This window comes from Bos mutus, chromosome 2 (assembly GCF_027580195.1).
Source record: "Bos mutus isolate GX-2022 chromosome 2, NWIPB_WYAK_1.1, whole genome shotgun sequence".
NCBI classification, from domain to species: domain Eukaryota; kingdom Metazoa; phylum Chordata; class Mammalia; order Artiodactyla; family Bovidae; genus Bos; species Bos mutus.
In genome coordinates, this window is record NC_091618.1 from 129622878 (window position 1) to 129641693 (window position 18816).

The 18816-nt window shown below is 36.2% G+C and overlaps 1 protein-coding gene across 5 annotated transcripts in view; it reads left to right on the forward strand.

The window, feature by feature from the left end:
• The window catches only part of PMS1 (PMS1 homolog 1, mismatch repair system component), a 110441-nt gene that overhangs the window by 67531 nt on the left and 24094 nt on the right, over window positions 1-18816 (forward strand). For 2 of the 5 annotated variants that reach the window (XM_014476319.2, XM_070359550.1), the window contains exon 6: window positions 15880-15996. In XM_014476319.2, the coding sequence (XP_014331805.2) occupies window positions 15880-15996 (117 nt within the window). Of the gene's footprint in view, window positions 1-4206; window positions 4330-6449; window positions 6559-8221; window positions 8355-15879; window positions 15997-18816 lie in introns of those variants that run through there. The other 3 variants (XM_070359558.1, XM_070359564.1, XM_070359570.1) reach the window with 3 other exon arrangements.

Below are 18816 nucleotides of genomic sequence, written 5' to 3' on the forward strand. Positions count from 1 at the left end.
GAAGGTTCTTTCAGTTTTGTCTAAGGTTTTTTTCTGCATCTGTTGAGATGATCATGTGATTTTTATCCTTTATTTTGTTAGTATGGTGTATTACATTAATTGAAATGGATATGTTGAACCATCCTTGCATCCTAGAGATAAATCTTGTTTGACTGTGGTGTATGATCTTTTTAATATGCTGTTGGTTTGATTTCTAGTATTCTGTTGAGAACATTTGCATCTGTATTTATCAGGGATGTTGATCAATTGTGTTCTGATAATATTCTTGTCTGGCTTTGATATCAAGATAATGCTGCCTTCATAAAATGAATTTGGAAGTTTTCTTCCTTCCTTCCTCTTCCTTCCTATTCAGTTTTTAGGAAGAGTTTGAGAAGAATTTATTTTACTTTAAATGTTCAGTAGAATTAACCAGTGATGCCATCTGATCCTAGAATTTTCTTTCTTGGAAGGTATTTGATTACTAATTCAAGCTTCATACTAGTTATAAGTTTCTTCAGGCTTTTTCTTCTTTCATAACTTAATCTTGATATGTTGAATGTTTCTAGGAATCGAGCCTTTCCTGTAGATTATCTAGTTTGTTGTCATATAATTGTTAATATTGTCTCATGATTATTTTTATTTCTGTGATATTGGTTGTAATATCTCTTCACTTTCAATATTCTTTATTTGAATGTATTTTTCTTAGACTAGCTAATAAGGGTCTATTAATTGTGTCTCTTTTAAAAAAACCGACTCTTGGTTTTGTTGATTCTTTTTATGTTGTTTTTTTCTATTTTATATCTTGTTTATTTTCCACACTAATGTTTATTTTTTTCTTCTCCTGTCTTTAGGCTTAGTTTGTTTTTGTCTTTCTAGTTCTTGGAGATATATAGCTAGGGTGTTTATATGACATCTTTCTTTTTTAAAGTAAGTGTTTTTCTACAAACTTACCTCTTAGTACTGCTTTTGCTGCCCCCTTAACTTTTGGTATGTTGTATTATCATTTTCCCTTGTCTCAAGGTATTTTATAACTTTCTTTTTTATTTTTTCTTTGACCCAGTGGTTGTTCAAGAGTATGTTGTTTAATTTCCACATATTGTGAATGTGTTCCTTTTTCTATTGATTTTTAGTTTCATTGCATTGTGATCAGAAAACGTACTTGGTATGTTTCAGCTTTTAAATTTTTTTAAGACTTGTTTTGTGACCTAACATATGATCTATGCTGAGAAAAATCCTCTTGAGCTTGGGAAGAATGTGTATTCTGTTGCTGTTGGGTTGAATGTTCTCCATATATCTGTTAGGTCCATTTGATCTGTATTGTTGTTCAAATCCTTTGTTTCCTTACTGACTTTCTGTCTAAATTTTCTGTCTGTTATTGGTCTTGATCTGAAAAAAGAAAAACTAGAGAAGCCTGTAAAGGATGGAGTTGCATTGCAGAAGAGATTGTTTGGGTGGCTTCCTTTAGAACACATTAGGGAGAAGAAAGAGTTGGTTTGGAGAGAAAAAGTCTCTTGAAAAACAAAATGTAATAGGAAGGTGTTCTATTCAGTGCAAATAAAGAGGAAAAGCTGAAATCAAATATCATATAAAGCAGTACCAGCTTGACTTGCAAATAACCTTTTCTGTATGGTTAAATATGGGAGGATGTAATGATTGCCTCAGAGATCCAAGATTAAGGAGCTGACGAGATGAGACTTAACGTGGTGGTCCAGTGGCTAGGACTCTGTGCTCCCAATGCAGGGGGCCTGGGTTTTATCCCTGGTTGGGGAACTGGATCTCACATGCATAACTAAGACCCAACAGCCAAATAAATAAATATATATTAAAAAGAGCTGCGGAGAAGGCGATGGCACCCTACTCCAGTACTCTTGCCTGGAAAACCCCATGGACGGAGGAGTCTGGTAGGCTGCAGTCTATGGGGTCACGAAGAGTCAGACACGACTGAGCGACTTCACTTTCACTTTTCACTTTCATGCATTGGAGAAGGAAATGGCAACCCACTCCGGTGTTCTTGCCTGGAGAATCCCAGGGACGGATGAGCCTGATGGGCTGCCATCTATGGGGTAGTACAGAGTCAGACGCGACTGAAGCAACTTAACAACAGCAACAACAACAAAAAGAGCTGATCAGAAAGACCTATCTGAAAGATCTTTGCAAACAGTATTAAGAATACGAGTAATCTGAAAGCAGTTATTAAACTCTGGTTGGATTCAAAAAGGATTTTCAGAATAGGTGGTTTTAGAACTGGTTCTTGAGAAAGACCTCAGTGGGCAAAAGCATTCAGAGCATATGCAAGGTTAAGGAGTCATGAGAGATCAGAGAAAGCTTCTATAAGAAAGTAAGAGATAAGGCTGGAAAGGTTGAGTCTGAATTCTAAAGAATCTTGTGCACTTTACTTTAGAATATGAACTTCTTGCCAGGTGGTGAATGGAAACAAAATAAGGACATGTAGGGACTTCCCTGGAGGTCCAGTGGTTACTGCTTTGCCTTCCAGTGCAGGGGGTGTGGATTCAGTCCCTGGTCAGGGAGCTGGGATCCCACATGCCTCATGGTTAAGAAACCGAAATATAAATACAAACAATATTGTAATAAATTCAACAAAGACTTTATTTATTTTTTTAATTTTATTTTATTTAACTTTACAATATTGTATTGGTTTTGCCATATATCAAAATGAATCTGCCACAGGTATACATGTGTTCCCCATCCTGAACCCTCCTCCCTTCTCCCTCCCCATTCCATCCCTCTGGGTCATCCCAGTGCACCAGCCCCAAGCATCCAGTATCGTGCATCAAACCTGGACTGGCAATTCGTTTCATATATGATATTATACATATTTCAATGCCATTCTCCCAAATCATCCCACCCTCTCCCTCTCCCACAGAGTCCAAAAGACTGTTCTTTGCTGTCTCGTATACAGGGTTATTGTTACCATCTTTCTAAATTCCATATATATGCATTAGTATACTGTATTGGTGTTTTTCTTTCTGACTTACTTCACTCTGTATAATAGGCTCCAGTTTCATCCACCTCATTAGAACTGATTCAAATGTATTCTTTTTAATGGCTGAGTAATACTCCATTGTGTATATGTACCACAGCTTTCTTATCCACTCATCTGCTGATGGACATCTAGGTTGGTAAATAGACATTTCTCCAAAGAAGACATACAGATGGCTAACAAACACATGAAAAGATGCTCAACATCACTCATTATCAGAGAAATGCAAATCAAAACCACTATGAGGTACCATTTCACGTCAGTCAGAATGGCTGCGATCCAAAAGTCTATAAGCAATAAATGCTGGAGAGGATGTGGAGAAAAGGGAACCCTCTTACACTGTTGGTGGGAATGCAAACTAGTACAGCCACTATGGAGAACAGTGTGGAGATTCCTTAAAAAACTGGAAAGAGAACTGCCTTATGATCCAGCAGTCCCACTGCTGGGCATACACACTGAGGAAACCAGAATTGAAAGAGACACGTGTACCCCAATGTTCATCGCAGCACTGTTTATAATAGCCAGGACATGGAAGCAACAAAGACTTTAAAAATGGTCCATGTAAAAAATTATTGTAAAAACTTTAAGGACATTTAGAAGGAGACTTAATAGAAAATGATAATTCTTATGGCATTTGGAGAATGGACCCAATTATGTTTTATAGTTGTGTAACAGAACAAGCTGGTTCAGTAGTCCAGGCAATTGCACAGAGTATGTGTAAGAGGTTATGGGCAAGAAAAACATTTCTGATGTAGATAAGATTTGATTAGCAATTGGAAATAATATTTCTTGCTTTAAAGACCATAAAGAGTATCTGCAATCTCCCTTTGAAAGTTATGCAAAATGTAACTTATGTTTTCAAGTTTTTGCTTAAATTTTTGACTTTTTTTTTACATGAATCAGAAAGTATGAAATAGGTAGAATGAAAAAATACTATGCATACTGTATTCTAAAACATGAATATAAAATAAACAATAAGCAGAGTAAAGTAGGCATTAGAGATTTTATTTCTTTTTCTTAAAGGGGGAGGGAGTGGTCTTTATCTTTTTTTCTTTTTGGTTGTACCATGGGTTTGTGGGATCTTAGTTCCCCGACCAGGGTTGAACTTGGGCCCTTTCATTGAAAGCACCAAGTCCTAACCACTGGACTGTCAGGGAATTCCTGCATAAGAGGCTTTAAATTTTGAATGTTCTAAATAAATTTTACCAGTTTTGAACTCTGGGCTACTTGCTGCTGCTACTGCTAAATCGTTTCAGTCGTGTCCGACTCTGCGACCCCAGAGATGGCAACCCACCTGGCTCCCCCGTCCCTGGGATTCTCCAGGCAAGAACACTGGACTGGGCTACTTAGTAAGAATCAAATTATATTAATGCTTATTATGTTAATAGAATGTGATATTCTTTTAACAATAGTATTTGTATAATGATGGAATAATATTAATTTTACACCGAACTCAAAACATTCAACAATAAAGTTTCTATAAGCTTCAGTAGTTAATGTTGTTATATTGCCAGTATAAAAAGAATCTTTTCTTATATTGTATTTTTGCTCCTGTTCTTTTTTGAACCATTCAGTGCAAATACATGTCCAAGAGTAGGTAGCAATATATGCAGATCCAATTACATTAACTAGTAAGACTTTGGAAGTAGTTAATACTTCTGACTTTTAAGAGATTGAAACGTGAACTTCTTAGTACATCTCTCCAGATAATTTGCATGAAAAGTTTGGTTGCACAGTTCACCAATACATATATGATTTCATATTCTAGGATTCACCTTTGCTCAGGCAGTCTTATTAGCATTACAGTTTTTGGTTAATTGTGCATTATCCTTGCGTAACCTGCTTTTTCTCATTATCACAAATTGCTTTCACAGTTGAGCTTTACTAATTAAATACTGAATATTCTCATCTAGCTTCAGATAGTGTATGTCAATGAAGTAGAAACAGTGGTAAGATATATTTGGGTAACTTCAATCAATTACATGGTATGCATGTAATAATATATTTTTTATTGAGATGTTTTTGCTCTGTCATCATACTGACTAGAGTCAGATTCTTACTTGGCACATCCAGATGCTCCAGCTTTGTGTGACCTAGATAGAAAACATATGGGGGTATGTGTGTGTATTTTTAGAACATGTTAAGCTATCAGCCTAATGGCAGAATATATGAAAAACTTCAGGAAATGAACAGATCTGTATTTTAGAAAATAATACAGGATTCGTGAAATGGTGGGGAAAGCAAACTAAAAACTTTGCTGTAAAAAATGTAGCATTTAAAAATTCTGTTATTTTCTATATCCTTAGCTTTTAATTACTACCTTTTATTGTTTAGTTCTTTAATAATAAGTCCCATTTTTAAAATGAATCTTAATTGCCTAAGTAATAGTGAAGGTTTAATTTATTGACAGACTTCTTTATCGTTAGCCTAACTATAAATACTTAGAAAATGCTTCTTAATCAGCTCGCTTGATCTGATGCAATAATTGCCCAGTGTGAAATAATGCTCTGGAACTACTAGCAGTATGTAGTTAAATTCTTTTTTTCACATTCAGTGGTTCTCATGTTTCATAGCTTGTTTAGAACCCATTTCCTCAAGTGATCATTTTACAATTCTGTATACTAACTTCTTAGTAGGTCAGGCAGTACATTAGCATATTTGCATTAATCAGCAGTTAAGATTTATATCTGAGACATCACTAATACAAACTAAAATACATAATATGTTTCCATTAGAAATATCACAGGTTTTATAGCTGTATTAAGTGCAGGAAATTGAAAACATTAGTTTTCTTGAAATATTTTCATAGCTACTCATTTTAAATACATTCTGTACATATGTATGAATCACAGAGCTAGCATAGCTTTAAAGAGAGAAATTTTCTGTGAATAAGTTTTTATTGCTCAGCTACTCTTTGTTAAAAATAACTTGTGACATAGAAGGTGTGAAGAAGATGACATTTAATTTCTCTGCAGTTGCAGATTATTCAGAACCTACTTTCTCTTGTTTTAAGCACTGTTCCTTAAATCAGCAGCTCCTGGCTGGCTTAAAATAATAGCCATAATAGCAAAAGCCAGCACCTCTGTGTTTTTTTACACTGACACACACATAAACACAAAGATGTGTGGAGCAAATGAAAAGATTACAGTCTGGCAGTTTCTCAAAAAATAAACAGAGTTGCCACTTTACCTAGCTATTTCACTCCTAGGTATATACACAAGAAAAATGTATGTCACACAAAAACATGTACATGAATGTTTATAGCAGCATCTTTCATAATAGTCAAAAAGTGGGAGTAACCCACATGTCCATAAGAAGAGGCAATAATATTTCAAATGTATGTCCATATAGGGGAATATCATTTAGCCATTAAAAAGGCATGAAATCCTGACAAATGTCCAGGACCAGCCAGCTTCACAGGTGAATTTTAACAAACATTTAAAAGAGAATTAACACTTACCCTTCTCAGACTGTCTGCAATAATGGAGGAAGGAATGCTTGCAAACTCGTTCTACAAGACCAGCCTCACCCTGACACCAAAACCAGACGAAAGCACTAGAAAAAGGAGAAAATTACAGGTCAGTATCAGTGATGAACATAGATGCAAAAATATTCAATGAAACATTAGCAAGCCAAATTTAGCAATATGTTAAATGGATCATACACCATGATCACATGTAATTTATCTCAGAAGTGCGAGAATGATTCAGTATCCATGCTTCGATCAGTGTGATATACCACGTTAACAAATTGAAGGATAAAATTATATGATCATCTCAACAGGTGCAAAAAAAGCTATTCACAAAATTCAACATTCAAGTATGATTAAAAAAAAAAAAAACCTCTCAACAAAGTAGATACAGAGAGAATGTACCTCACCTTGATAAAGGCCATACAAAACAATCTCACAGCTAGTATCATACTCAAAGGTGAAAATCTGACAGGTTTTCCTCTGAGATCAGGAACAGGACAAGATTGCCCACTCTCACCACTTTTATTCAACATAGGATTGGAAGTCTTAGCCATGGTATTAGATAAGAAAAAGAATCCATATTGGAAGGAAGTAAAACTTTAATTCTTTGTGTATGATATGATACTATATATAGAAAATCCTAAAGATGCCCCCAGAAAACTACTAAAACTAATAAATAAATTCAGTGAAATTGTAGGTTGCAAAATTCACTTTCATAAACCTGTTGCATATCTATACATTCACAGTAAAGTATCAGAAAGGGAAATTAAGAAAACTACCCCATTTACAATTGCATCAAAAAAATAAAATGCCCAGAAATAAATTTAACCAAGGAGGTAATAAAAACCTGGACTCTGAAAACTATAAGATACTGATGAAAGAAATTGAAGACTACACAAACAAATGGAAAGATAAAACATGCCCATTCATCGGAAGAATCAATATTTTTAAATGACCACACTTCCCAAAGCAGTTTATGAATCAGTGCAATCCCTATCAAAGTACCAGTGGCATTTTTCACAGAACTAGAAGAAATAATTCTAAATTCTATATGGAAACACAGAAGACAAAATAACCAAAACAGTCTTAAGAAGAACAAAACGAGTTATCATGCTCCTTGATTTTACCCTATACTACAATGCTACAGTAATCCAAACAATATGATGCTGGCATGAAACCAGACACAAAGATCAATGGAAGAGAATAGAGTCCAGAAATGAACCCACAAGTATATGGCCAGGAGAAGGCAATGGCACCCCATTCCAGTACTTTTGCCTAGAAAATCCCATGGACAGAGGAGCCTGGTAGGCTGCAGTCCATGGGGTCGCTAGAGTCGGACACGACTGAGCGACTTCACTTTCACTTTTCACTTTCATGCATTGGAGAAGGAAATGGCAACCCACTCCAGTGTTCTTGCCTGGAGAATCCCAGGGACGGGGGAGCCCGGTGGGCTGCCATCTATGGGGTCACACAGAGTCGGACACGACTGAAGTGACTTAGCAGTAGCAGCAGCAGTATATGGCCATTTGATCTACAGCAAAGGAGATAATATACAGGGAAAAGGTAGTCTCTTTAATATATGGTGTTGGGAAAACTGGACAGCTACTTGCAAAAGAATCAACTGGACTACTTTTTCACACAGTTTACAAAAATAAACTCAAAATGAATAAGACTTACATGTAAGATATGAAACCATAAAACTCCTAGAAGAAAACATAAGCAGCACATTCATTGGTCTGAGCAATATTTTTTTGGATCTCTCTCCTCAGGCAAGAAAACAGAAGCAAAAGTAAAATAATGGGACTACACTAAAAAGCTTTGCACACCAAGGGAAACTGTCAATAAATGAAGAGGCTTCCTATCAAATGGAAAAAGATATTTGTCAACAGTATATCTGATAAGGTATTTAATATCCAAAATATACAAAGAACTCAACATCAGAAACAAATAACCTGATTTAAAAATGGCAGAGGGCCTGAGTAGATGTTTTTCCAGAGAAGTCATATAGATGACCAACAGACACCTGAAAAGACGCTGAAAACCACCATTCATCAGGGAAGTGCAAACCAAAACCACAATGAGATATCACCTCACATCCGTCAGAAAGACTATTATCAAAAAGCAACAAATAACAAGTGCTGGTGAGGTTGTGGAGAAAAGGGAAACTTCATGCACTGCCATTGGGAATGTAAATTGGTACAGCCACTAAGGAACACAGCATGGAACTTTCTCAAAAAATTAAAAATATAACTATCACATCACCTATTCCACTTCTGAGTATTTTTCCAAAGAAAATAAAAACACTAACTTGACAAAATATATGCACCCCTTTGTCGTTGCAGCACTAGTTACAATAGTCAGTATATGGAAGGGTCCTAAATGCCCACGGACAGATAAATGGATGAAGAAGATGGAGTATGTATACACGTTGGAATACTACTCAGCCATGAGAAAAGAATGAAATCTTACCATTTGCAACTATATAGATGCATATAGAGGGTTTTATGCTAAGAGAAATAAAACTGTGAAAGAGAAACTATGATTTCACTTAAATGCAGAGCCTAGAAAACAAAAGACCACACATAACCAAGCCAAAAGATTCATGGAGAACCAATAGGTGATTACCAGAGGGGAGGTGTTGGTGGCATGAAAATAAAAGGAGACAAAACCAAAAATAGTGACTGTATAAACTAAATAATGCTAATTAACTTGACTGATTCACACTGAGTTACAGAATTTGTTAGCTTTATTATTTCTTTAGATCATATAATATTAATTATGCTAGCTTCTTCCCTGACTATAAACTCAAAGTTAAATTCGTATATTTTATATTTTACCCTTTTGTGCAAATTAAATTGTATCACTACTACAAGACACTCCTGAGACAATCTATAAGGTCTTCAGCATTGTGTAGCTAAATAAAACTGGATTTTAAAAAAAGAATGAATTGCTAATACAAAGATAAAACTTGAAAAAGTTATGCTAAGTGAAGAAACTTAGTATTTCTAAATTTCTAAGCAACTCAGAAAAATTGTATGATTCCATTTACGTTAAATACCCAAAATAGGCAATTTATAAAGACAGATTAGTGATGGTCTCAGGCGAAGTGCAGAGACATGCGGAATGACTGCTAATGGGTACAGGGTTTCCTTTTGCAGTGGTAAAATTGTTCTGAAAAATTAGATTGTGGTGATTTAGTTGCACAACTCTGTAAATATACTAAAAACCATTGAATTGTTTACTTAAATTGAATCGTGTGCCAATTCTATTGTAATGAAACTGTTATTTTAAAGAAAAGAAAGAAAAGCAAAGGCTGCTTTGGCTTTCCTAAAATAATAGAGATCCATGTAGTGTTATGACAACCAGCAGTCTTAATATTTAAGCACAAAGAGCTAGTTTTCAACGCCATTAGGATTACTTTAGAAAAATGTATTCATTTGCTCACTCCTTCAGCAAATTGTTTACTGGACCCTTCTAAGTACTTGACACTGTTTCAGGTACTACGGATTCAGTCACATTCCCGATTCTCCTTCCTCTTCATGTGTAGTGAGTCGCCAAGTCACATCAAGTCTATTTCATGCCCTTCAGTCTATCTCTGTTGTCTTGTACTCTTAGCATTGTGGCTTAGTTCTGTTACCTGGTCCAGTATTTCTTAGCCATGGTGTTAATGTTAGTAGAATACTAAAGTTTGCACATGTTTTATCTTTTAAAAAATTAGAGAAGTAATCTTATAAATACCACTTTTACTGACTTGCATTCCATTGTGTTTTTGTGAGTGGAAGAGAAAGCAGCACTGTTGTATCTAGTGTGCCAGAAATAACACACCATCTTCAGTGCCTATGAGAATATTTTGTGACTCTGAACCTCATCCATTTTGTATGTGCTCAGTAAAATTTGAGATTCTCTGAGTTGAAATATTACAGTCACGTTTTTTAATCCATATTGCTTTAGTTTAAGATCTCACTAAATCACTCTTGCCAGAGATCTTTTTCCTAATTGAGATACATTTGACATAAAACTGTGTAATTTAAGGTGTATAACATGTTGACTTGATACATTTATATTATAATATGATTGCCATTGTAACAGTAATTGCATGTCTATCACATTAATTTGTCTTTTTAGTGGTTGGAGTAATTAGGTTTATTAGTCTCTCAGCAAGTTTGAGGGTTATAATACAAAATTGTTGTCTGTATTCACTGTACTGTGAATCACTAGGACTTATTACTTATTAGATCACTAGGACTTATTTACTACTCATTGCAAGTCTGTACTCTTAAATAATATCTGTCCTATTCCCCTAACCCTTGTGCCCTGTAAACTACCAATTTTACTTTGTTTCTATGAGTTTGTTATTAGATTGTACATAGGAGTGATCAGTTCAGTTCAGTCGCTCTGTCGTGTCCGACTCTTTGTGATCCCATGGACTGCACCACGCCAGGCTCCCCTGTCCATCACCAACTCCAAGAGATTGCTCAAACTTATGTCCATTGAGTTGATGATGCCATCCAACCATCTCATCCTCTGTTGTCCCCTTCTCCTCCCGCCTTCAATCTTTCCCAGCATCAGGGTCTTTTTCAATGAGTCAGTTCTTTACATCAGGTGGCCAAAGTGTTGAAGTTTCAGCTTCAGCATCAGTCCTTCCAATGAATATTCAGGACTGATTTCCTTTAGGATTGATTAGTTGGATCTCCTTGTAGTCCAAGGGACTCTCAAGAGTCTACTCCAACACCACAGTTCAAAAGCAACAATTCTTTGGCATTCAGCTTTCTTTATAGTCCAGCTCTCACATCAATACATGACTACTAGAAAAACCATAGCTTTGACTAGACAGATCTTTGTTGGCAAAGTAATGTCTCTGCTTTTTAATATGGTATCATCTAGGTTGGTCATAGCTTTTCTTCCAAGGAGCAGGCATCTTTTAATTTCATGGCTTCAGTTACCATCTGCAGTGATTCTGGAGCCTAAGAAAATAAAGTCTCTCGCTGTTTTCCATTGTTTCCCATCTATTTGCCATGAAGTGTTGGGACTGGATGCTATGATCTTAGTTTTTTGAATGTTGAGTTTTAAGCCAACTTTTTCACTCTCCTCTTTCACTTTCATCAAGAGGCTCTTTAGTTCTCTTCTTCACTTTCTTCCGTAAGGGGGGTGTCATCTGCATATCTGAGGTTATTAATATTTCTCCTGCAGTCTTGATTCCAGCTTGTGCTTCATTCAGTCTGGCATTTTGCATGATGTATTCTGTATGAAAGTTAAATAAACAGGGTGGCAAGAGACAGCCTTGACATATTCCTTTCCCAGTTTGCAACTAGTCTGTTGTTCCATGTCTGTTTCTTACTGCTGCATATGAGTAATATCACACAATATTTGTTTTTGTCTCACTTATCTCACTTAGCAGAAAGTCCTCAAGGTCCAAAGATCTCTTTCTAACATCCATATCTGATCATGGTATTTTTCCCAATTAGGTTTGTCCATTGATTCTGCACTGTGGATAAAAGAAACTGTAAACTTCTTTCTTTGCCTGATGTGCTAGGTCATTGATGATCTTGTTCTTGTCTATCTGGTATCTGTCCAGCTTCATCTCCAGCAAGGCATATCTCTATGCTTTCACGCCTTTGCCTGTGCTCTTCTACCGATCACAAATGCCCTTCCTATAACTTGTGGGTGTCAAACTCCTTTCAGGTCTCACCACACACACAACTGCTCTGTGAAGTAGACTTAGATTTCATCTACAATGTTCCCACTATATTTTATATTTGCAGTTTTCACAATGCATTATAATTATTTTAATACCTCATTCTCCTTTTGTATTTTTAGCTCCTTGAAAGCTGGGACTTTGTCCTCCTATCTTTGTATTCCCAGCTTTTAGGATTCCCAGGAATCTAGTACAAAGTAGCGGAGAAGGCAGTGGCACCCCACTCCAGTACTCTTGCCTGGAAAATCCCATGGATGGAGGAGCCTGGGAGGCTGCAGTCCATGGGGTCGCGAAGAGTCGAACACGACTGAGCAACTTCACTTTCACTTTTCACTTTCATGCACTGGAGAAGGAAATGGCAACCCACTCCAGTGTTCTTGCCTGGAGAATCCCAGGGACGGGGGAGCCTGGTGGGCTGCCGTCTATGGGGTCGCACAGAGTCGGACACAACTGGAGGGACTTAGCATCAGCAGCAGTACAAAGTAGATGTTTAATAAATATTTGCTGAATAAATTTAGAAGTTTCTCCAAAAATTTTAATTTAACCAGAGCATTTATATATTACATGATGAAATTGAAGATTAAAAATACTTATATGACAGCCTGTGTTTCCTGGAGCAGTTCTAATTTTAAAGAGTCTAGATTCTTGAAGTGTTAATGTAGTTACCAAGACATAATTTTTTGTTGAAAAATATACACATTGAAGCTATATGTTAATTTTTAAATTTTTTACAACTTATTTTTCCATTTGATTTCATGTACTTTTTAAAAATTTTCTAATTAAAGTCTTTTTTTCTAGTTCAGATCACTTTCAAAACAATAGATAATGAAAAATTGGCATGTACAACAGAAAAAACCTAAATTTTAGTTCTGTCCTTTTAATGTGCACTTTGGGACAAATAACTGCCTATCTGTATTTGTATGAATATTAATAAATAAAAATTATTGGAAATTTAGAAATCCTTAGGTATAAGGATTAACAAAAGGCATTTGCCATCTGCCTCTACTGAGATTCCTGGTGGACTTCCCTGGTGGCTCAGATGGTAAAGCGTTTGCCTACAATGCAGGAGACCCGGGTTCAGTCCCTGGGTCGGGAAGATCCCCTGGAGAAGGAAATGGCAACCCACTCCAGTATTCTTGCCTAGAAATCCCATGGATGGAAGAGCCTGGTAGGCTACAGTCCATGGGGTCGCAAAGAGTCGGACACGACTGAGTGACTTTCTTTCTTTCTTTAGGTATAAGGATTACCAATAATCTTATCAATAATAAGATCTAGGATGCTGTGAGAGTAGCTCCCAATCTTTTTGGACTTCTGTTATTCTGGTGTGATTTCTTTAATATGGAGACCCTGCTTTTACTCCTTGTCCTTCTTCTAACAGTAGATTATTTATTTAACTTTAAATGAATTTTTAAAATAATTTTGAGAATGTATTAGTACTCTCAAGAAACTGGGTATTTCATAACATATCACATATTCATACATGAAAATGCATTTGTCAAAGACACTATTTGAGAATTCCCAATTAGGATCTGGAGTTGGCTGTAACTTATTAATATCTTTGACTAGTGAGGAAAGAGATATTGGCAAAGTAAAAGTTTGGAGCCAGAAAGGTTAGGTGTAAATCATGATTCTTTGAGTGAATAAATCTCTTTGAGCCTGTTTCCTCATCTGCAAAATGAAATACTAATACCTGCCTGAAATGGTTGTGAAAATTAATGGTTTCTATGATGGTAGTTAGTGCCTACTAAGTAAATTTTTCATAAATTGTAACTCCTACTTGCTTAGTATTAATAAAACCCTGAGAATAGATAAAAGGGTTTCCTGTTACACTAATTATTGGGTAATTTGTCTTCTTGAGCCGTTGTTACACTGTTTTCCCAAGGAGATTGGTCTTTGAGATTCTAAAAACAAAAGTGGCTTACAGATATACAGATCAAGAAGCAGAGTCAGGGACTGTTGTCTTCTTGTCCTTCACTACTATCCCCTGACATGCCAGTTAAAGAACAACATAAATTCATTTGCTTCCCCTTTCATTTTATTATGTATAATAATGTTAGTATTTTTTCCTGCCTACATAGGTTCCTGGTTATGTTAAGGAATTCATTTGGCTAGGATCCTTTGATCTAGCCAGTCAGAGTGTCTCTCTTTTAAACTTTCTCCACAATCAGATATTTAAATCAGTGTCGTTTTGCAAATAACCTTTTGTGACAAGTAACAAATAACCTTTCTACATTACAAAAAAAGAAAAAAGAGGGAGAGAGAAAGAACAAAGGAGAACGTTTTCAATTCCCTCTGTTTGATACAAGCCTGCTTGTGTAAACCCATTTCCCTCACTGCTTTTTATTCAAGAGTGTCATCAAGAGCTTTCCTTGATCCACCTGCCTCCAGTTATTACTGTCCACTTTACAGCCAAACTTCCTAAAAGAGCTGTCCCTTTCATATGTTTTCCGTATAGTCACTATCCAGTAACTAAAATTTGGCTTCATTTACCCCAGAACTGCTTTCACTGCTGATTGCTAAATCCTGTGGCCATGTCTCTCTCCTCGCAGTGAGCAGTGGCTGCTTTCTCGTTCTGGCGCATGGGTTCTCATTGTGGTGGCTTCTCCTGTTGCGGAGCACGGGCTCTAGGGCACCAGGCTTCATTCATTGTGGCACGTGGGCTCGTTAGTCACAGTGCATGGCTTGTTGCTCTGCAGCATGTGGGATCTTCGTGAATCAGGGATCAACCTGCATTTCCTGCATTGACAGGCAGTTTCTTTATCACTGAGCTACCAGGGAAGCCCTACTTCTTCCTAAAAAGCCTCTTTGGTCAGTGTACCATACTGTCCTGTGGCTCTTCTTGCCTCTGTGTCAGTGCTTTTCAGTCTCTTCCTCTTCCTCTGCCTGACTCTTGAATGTTGATGTTTTCTCCTAAGCCCTTGACACATTTTCTGTAGGATTTAACACTTCTAAGTGAATATTTGTTGAATGAATGTGTCTATATATTGATAGTTTCTCAAGAGATTTGACTATAACTGAACCTCATTAACTGAAAAAATATCAGTATGTTACAACATGCACTTCACAGCCACACTTTAGTGCTGTCTGTCTGAGCCATGATTCTCTTAAGCTACTACATGCTTATAGTGAAAAAAATACAAGTCCATTATTCAGCCTTTCTGTCCATCAAGTTTAGTTAGCTTTTTTAAAGTTCTCTGTATATAAATGGTAATTTTAAAAAGCATGCGTTACCCTAAATTTTTATACCAGGTTAACTGTTTACAGAAATTTTATAGCATTGATGTCCATCCTCAATAAAACAGTAATGTTTACTTGAAGTAGCAATTTAATTTAAATGCACTCTGCAATATATATTCTGAAGTTTAGGATTAGAAGGGGGGAGAAAATTAATATTTAATGAAATTTTTTCATGCCAGGCTCTGGCCTGTGTGTTTATCTACATTGTATATTTTCATTTTCTAACACTCTGGGAGATAAGTATTTTTAGTCATCTCATAGAGAAAACAAAATTAAGGTTAAGGTAAGTTAAAATAGACTCTACACTACAGGATATACAGCTACTGAAACTCAGAACCAGGCTTCTCTCAAACTTTATAGCCTATAGATACCTTATAAATGATGCAGAAAATATAAACTAGGGATGAATGCTAAATACAGAAATATATTTTGTAAGTACTTGAGTTAACTAAATCCAAGTTGTGCTAAAAGTTGTCTGTGTCGTTTTGTCCCTAGGCAATTATTTGGCAGAAAACTAGAGTATCAGATCATAAAATGGCTCTCATGTCTGTTCTGGGGACTGCTGTTATGGGCAATATGGAATCCTTTCAGTACCACTGTGAAGAATCTCAGGTATACAACAAAGATGTTCTTTAATAATTCTAATTTACCACTGAAGCTGTTTAATTATGTCCTTTTTGTCGGGTTGAGGTAACAAGAAGTGTCTCTTTAAAAATTTTAATGACAAAGGATGTATAAGCTCATATTAAATCTCTTTTCCCTGCCCTACTTCCTGTTTTTATCTCTTCTGTTTATTGTTTTTAATTTTAAGTATCATGGTTACATTAGTTGTTTAAGTGATTTTCAGTTTAGAATCTTCATCTCTTTGCTTTCCTCAATGAAAGAAATGGAGTTGAGCCCTCTTACCTTTGTTTTCCCTTTCCCATCTTGAGTATGTCTTCCAGCTTTATTTTCCGACCTGTCGGCTCTAGAGAGTCTCTTGAGTCCCTGTAGCACTGGATGAGGCCACTAACACTCCCAGTCTTGCTTGCTCGCTCTCTGTCGTGCCCGCTCCACTCTCAGGTCATCTAGCTTCAGAACCTGTGTCTTATGTAACCATCTTTCATTTGAAGATTCATGTTAAAAGTTGAAAACTTGTATGGACTATACATTATTATGACTTCTTTTCTTTTCTGTAATTTGTTGCAGTCTCTTGGCTACTAGTTCCCCTCCTATTCTCTTGTATAATATTGAGTTCTTAATAATTATCATTTTATTAGTGTCTTGGATGGAGCTTGTGCTCAATTAATGTATTAAGAATTCTCTCTACCTTAGAAGGTAGCCATGATCTGACTTGGGTTCTGTTTTTCAGAGCACCCTTAATAGTTGTTTAATAGTTTAGACACTAGTGCCGTTTTGGACTGGTCCTCTTGGCTGACTTGGGATAGTAAGGGTACTGTCTAAATTTTGCTGGGTTCTTGTGGTTTCCTAGAACTTGTTGCCCATGCTGATAACCCAGGAAGCTTGTGACAGGAGATTCAGACGTGCTACCTATGTTCTGCTTTAGAGAGTCTACCTGTCATAGTTTCGTCTGAAGACCAGCAGCATTAGCATTGCTTGGAAACTTGTTAGTTTGACAGACTGAGTAGGGGACAGACGTCTTTACTTTGGTAAAGGAGTACAAGAGGAGCTATTAGACAGCAGCATGGAAGTTAGCTGAAATATTTTATCAAGTTTTGAATGTGGTAAGATTAAAAAATTTGAGCATTTAGAGATGAAAGAAATAAAGGCTGTACACCTATATCTTAGCATCACTGGTGTGTGTTGTATAGATGGGAATGAAATTAATCAGACGGGATAGAGAGCAAGAAAATCAGGGGTCTGATGAGGAGACTGAGGGAGACTATCTCCCTTATAGGCTGTAAGCAAAGGGAGAGAAAATCTCCCTAAAGAGGAAGTTTCAGAGAGGAAGTAGAAAATCCAACAGAGAAGGCTGAAACAGTGTCATGCTTCCCAAAGGAGAGAATTCCATTGGTGTCAGGGTCTGCAGAGAGTCAGGTAGACACAGTAGAGCTAAGTGTCTATTGGAGTTGGTCATTGAGGTAGAAGCTAGATGATAAAAGGCTGGAAGTGAAGGGAGGGAGAGAAGGGTTCATAGTTGAAGAGCAATCAGGGGAGTATTCTTTGTTTATATTTTGCCTTTGATTTTCGTTTTGCTTTTTACTTGAGTGATACTTGGGTATAGAATCTTATAAGGCCTATCTTATTTTTTATTTTGTTGCACTGATTTAGTCTCTTACAGAGATTTTTTTTCCCCACAAACTAGCCTGATTTTCACTTTTTGTAACATTTTATAAGACTTTGCCATTTGATTTTAGTTTTCCATGTAACTTACCATGTGTTCATTCTTAAGGTTATCTATCTTAAACCATTTTTAAAGCTCAGTATTTGGAAGTAATACTATTTATTCAGTGGCCAACCAAGATGGTGTGGAAGAAAAACACTAGCAATATTACTGATGTTTTCTTCATTTTAATCTTTATTCTTACCTATTCTGTTTTTTTTTTTTTCCCCATCAACAAGCCTAGTAAGTCTTTCAGAGGGTGAACAGCTCTCCCTGATGCTCAGCAGGTGCTTTAAGAAGGCTCTCATATTACTTGGTAAATTATGCAACCATTTATAAGGGTTGTGAAGTTTTATAGTTAATTAAGTAGTTTCATTTTATAATGGATTATCTTGCTGTATGTATTAACTTTTTTTAATTGGCGCAGTTTGGCTCTGTGACAGTAACGCACTTAGTGTTCTAAAGTTGGTAATGCATCCATCTCCTTAAACACTTATTTCCAAGGGTAGGGATAGCCACAGACATAGGTGGCAGCCTACAGCCTGTGTTGGTAGGGAGCCTCATGGTTTCTACTTAACTAAAAATAGCAAACCCCCTGACACTCTTGCTTTTTTAAACCTAAGCAGAAAATTTCTCACTATTACTGTTTCTTAACAGGTTAATAAAACATCTGATTCCAGTTGTTTCAGATAAGAAATTTTATAGGCCTGTATTTTGAATAATTTGATCAAGATCATATTAGTAGTGTAGCCGGAGTTTAAACCATTTCAATCTGGCTCTTTGCTGTATTCCTAACAGTTCTTTGTATTATCTCTAAAAGTAGGAGCATTTTCCTTGCTTTCTGTTCACTAAATCTCTCTTCCTTTTCATACATTTGTGAAATAGTTTTCTAAACAAAAATGAAGATAAAGTACATTGCAATGTGTCAAAGAGTAAGAGATCTTTTTTTCCCTCAGTAATGAAAAACTAGTCAGATTGACTTCATGGCATACTCAAAATAAAGATAGAAACAGCTACTTCTTTACAGAAAATGGTGGCTGAAAAGAAAAGGATGAACAGCCAGAGGAAATTTACATTATAAGGGAAGAAATTTTTTTGAAAATAGTAGG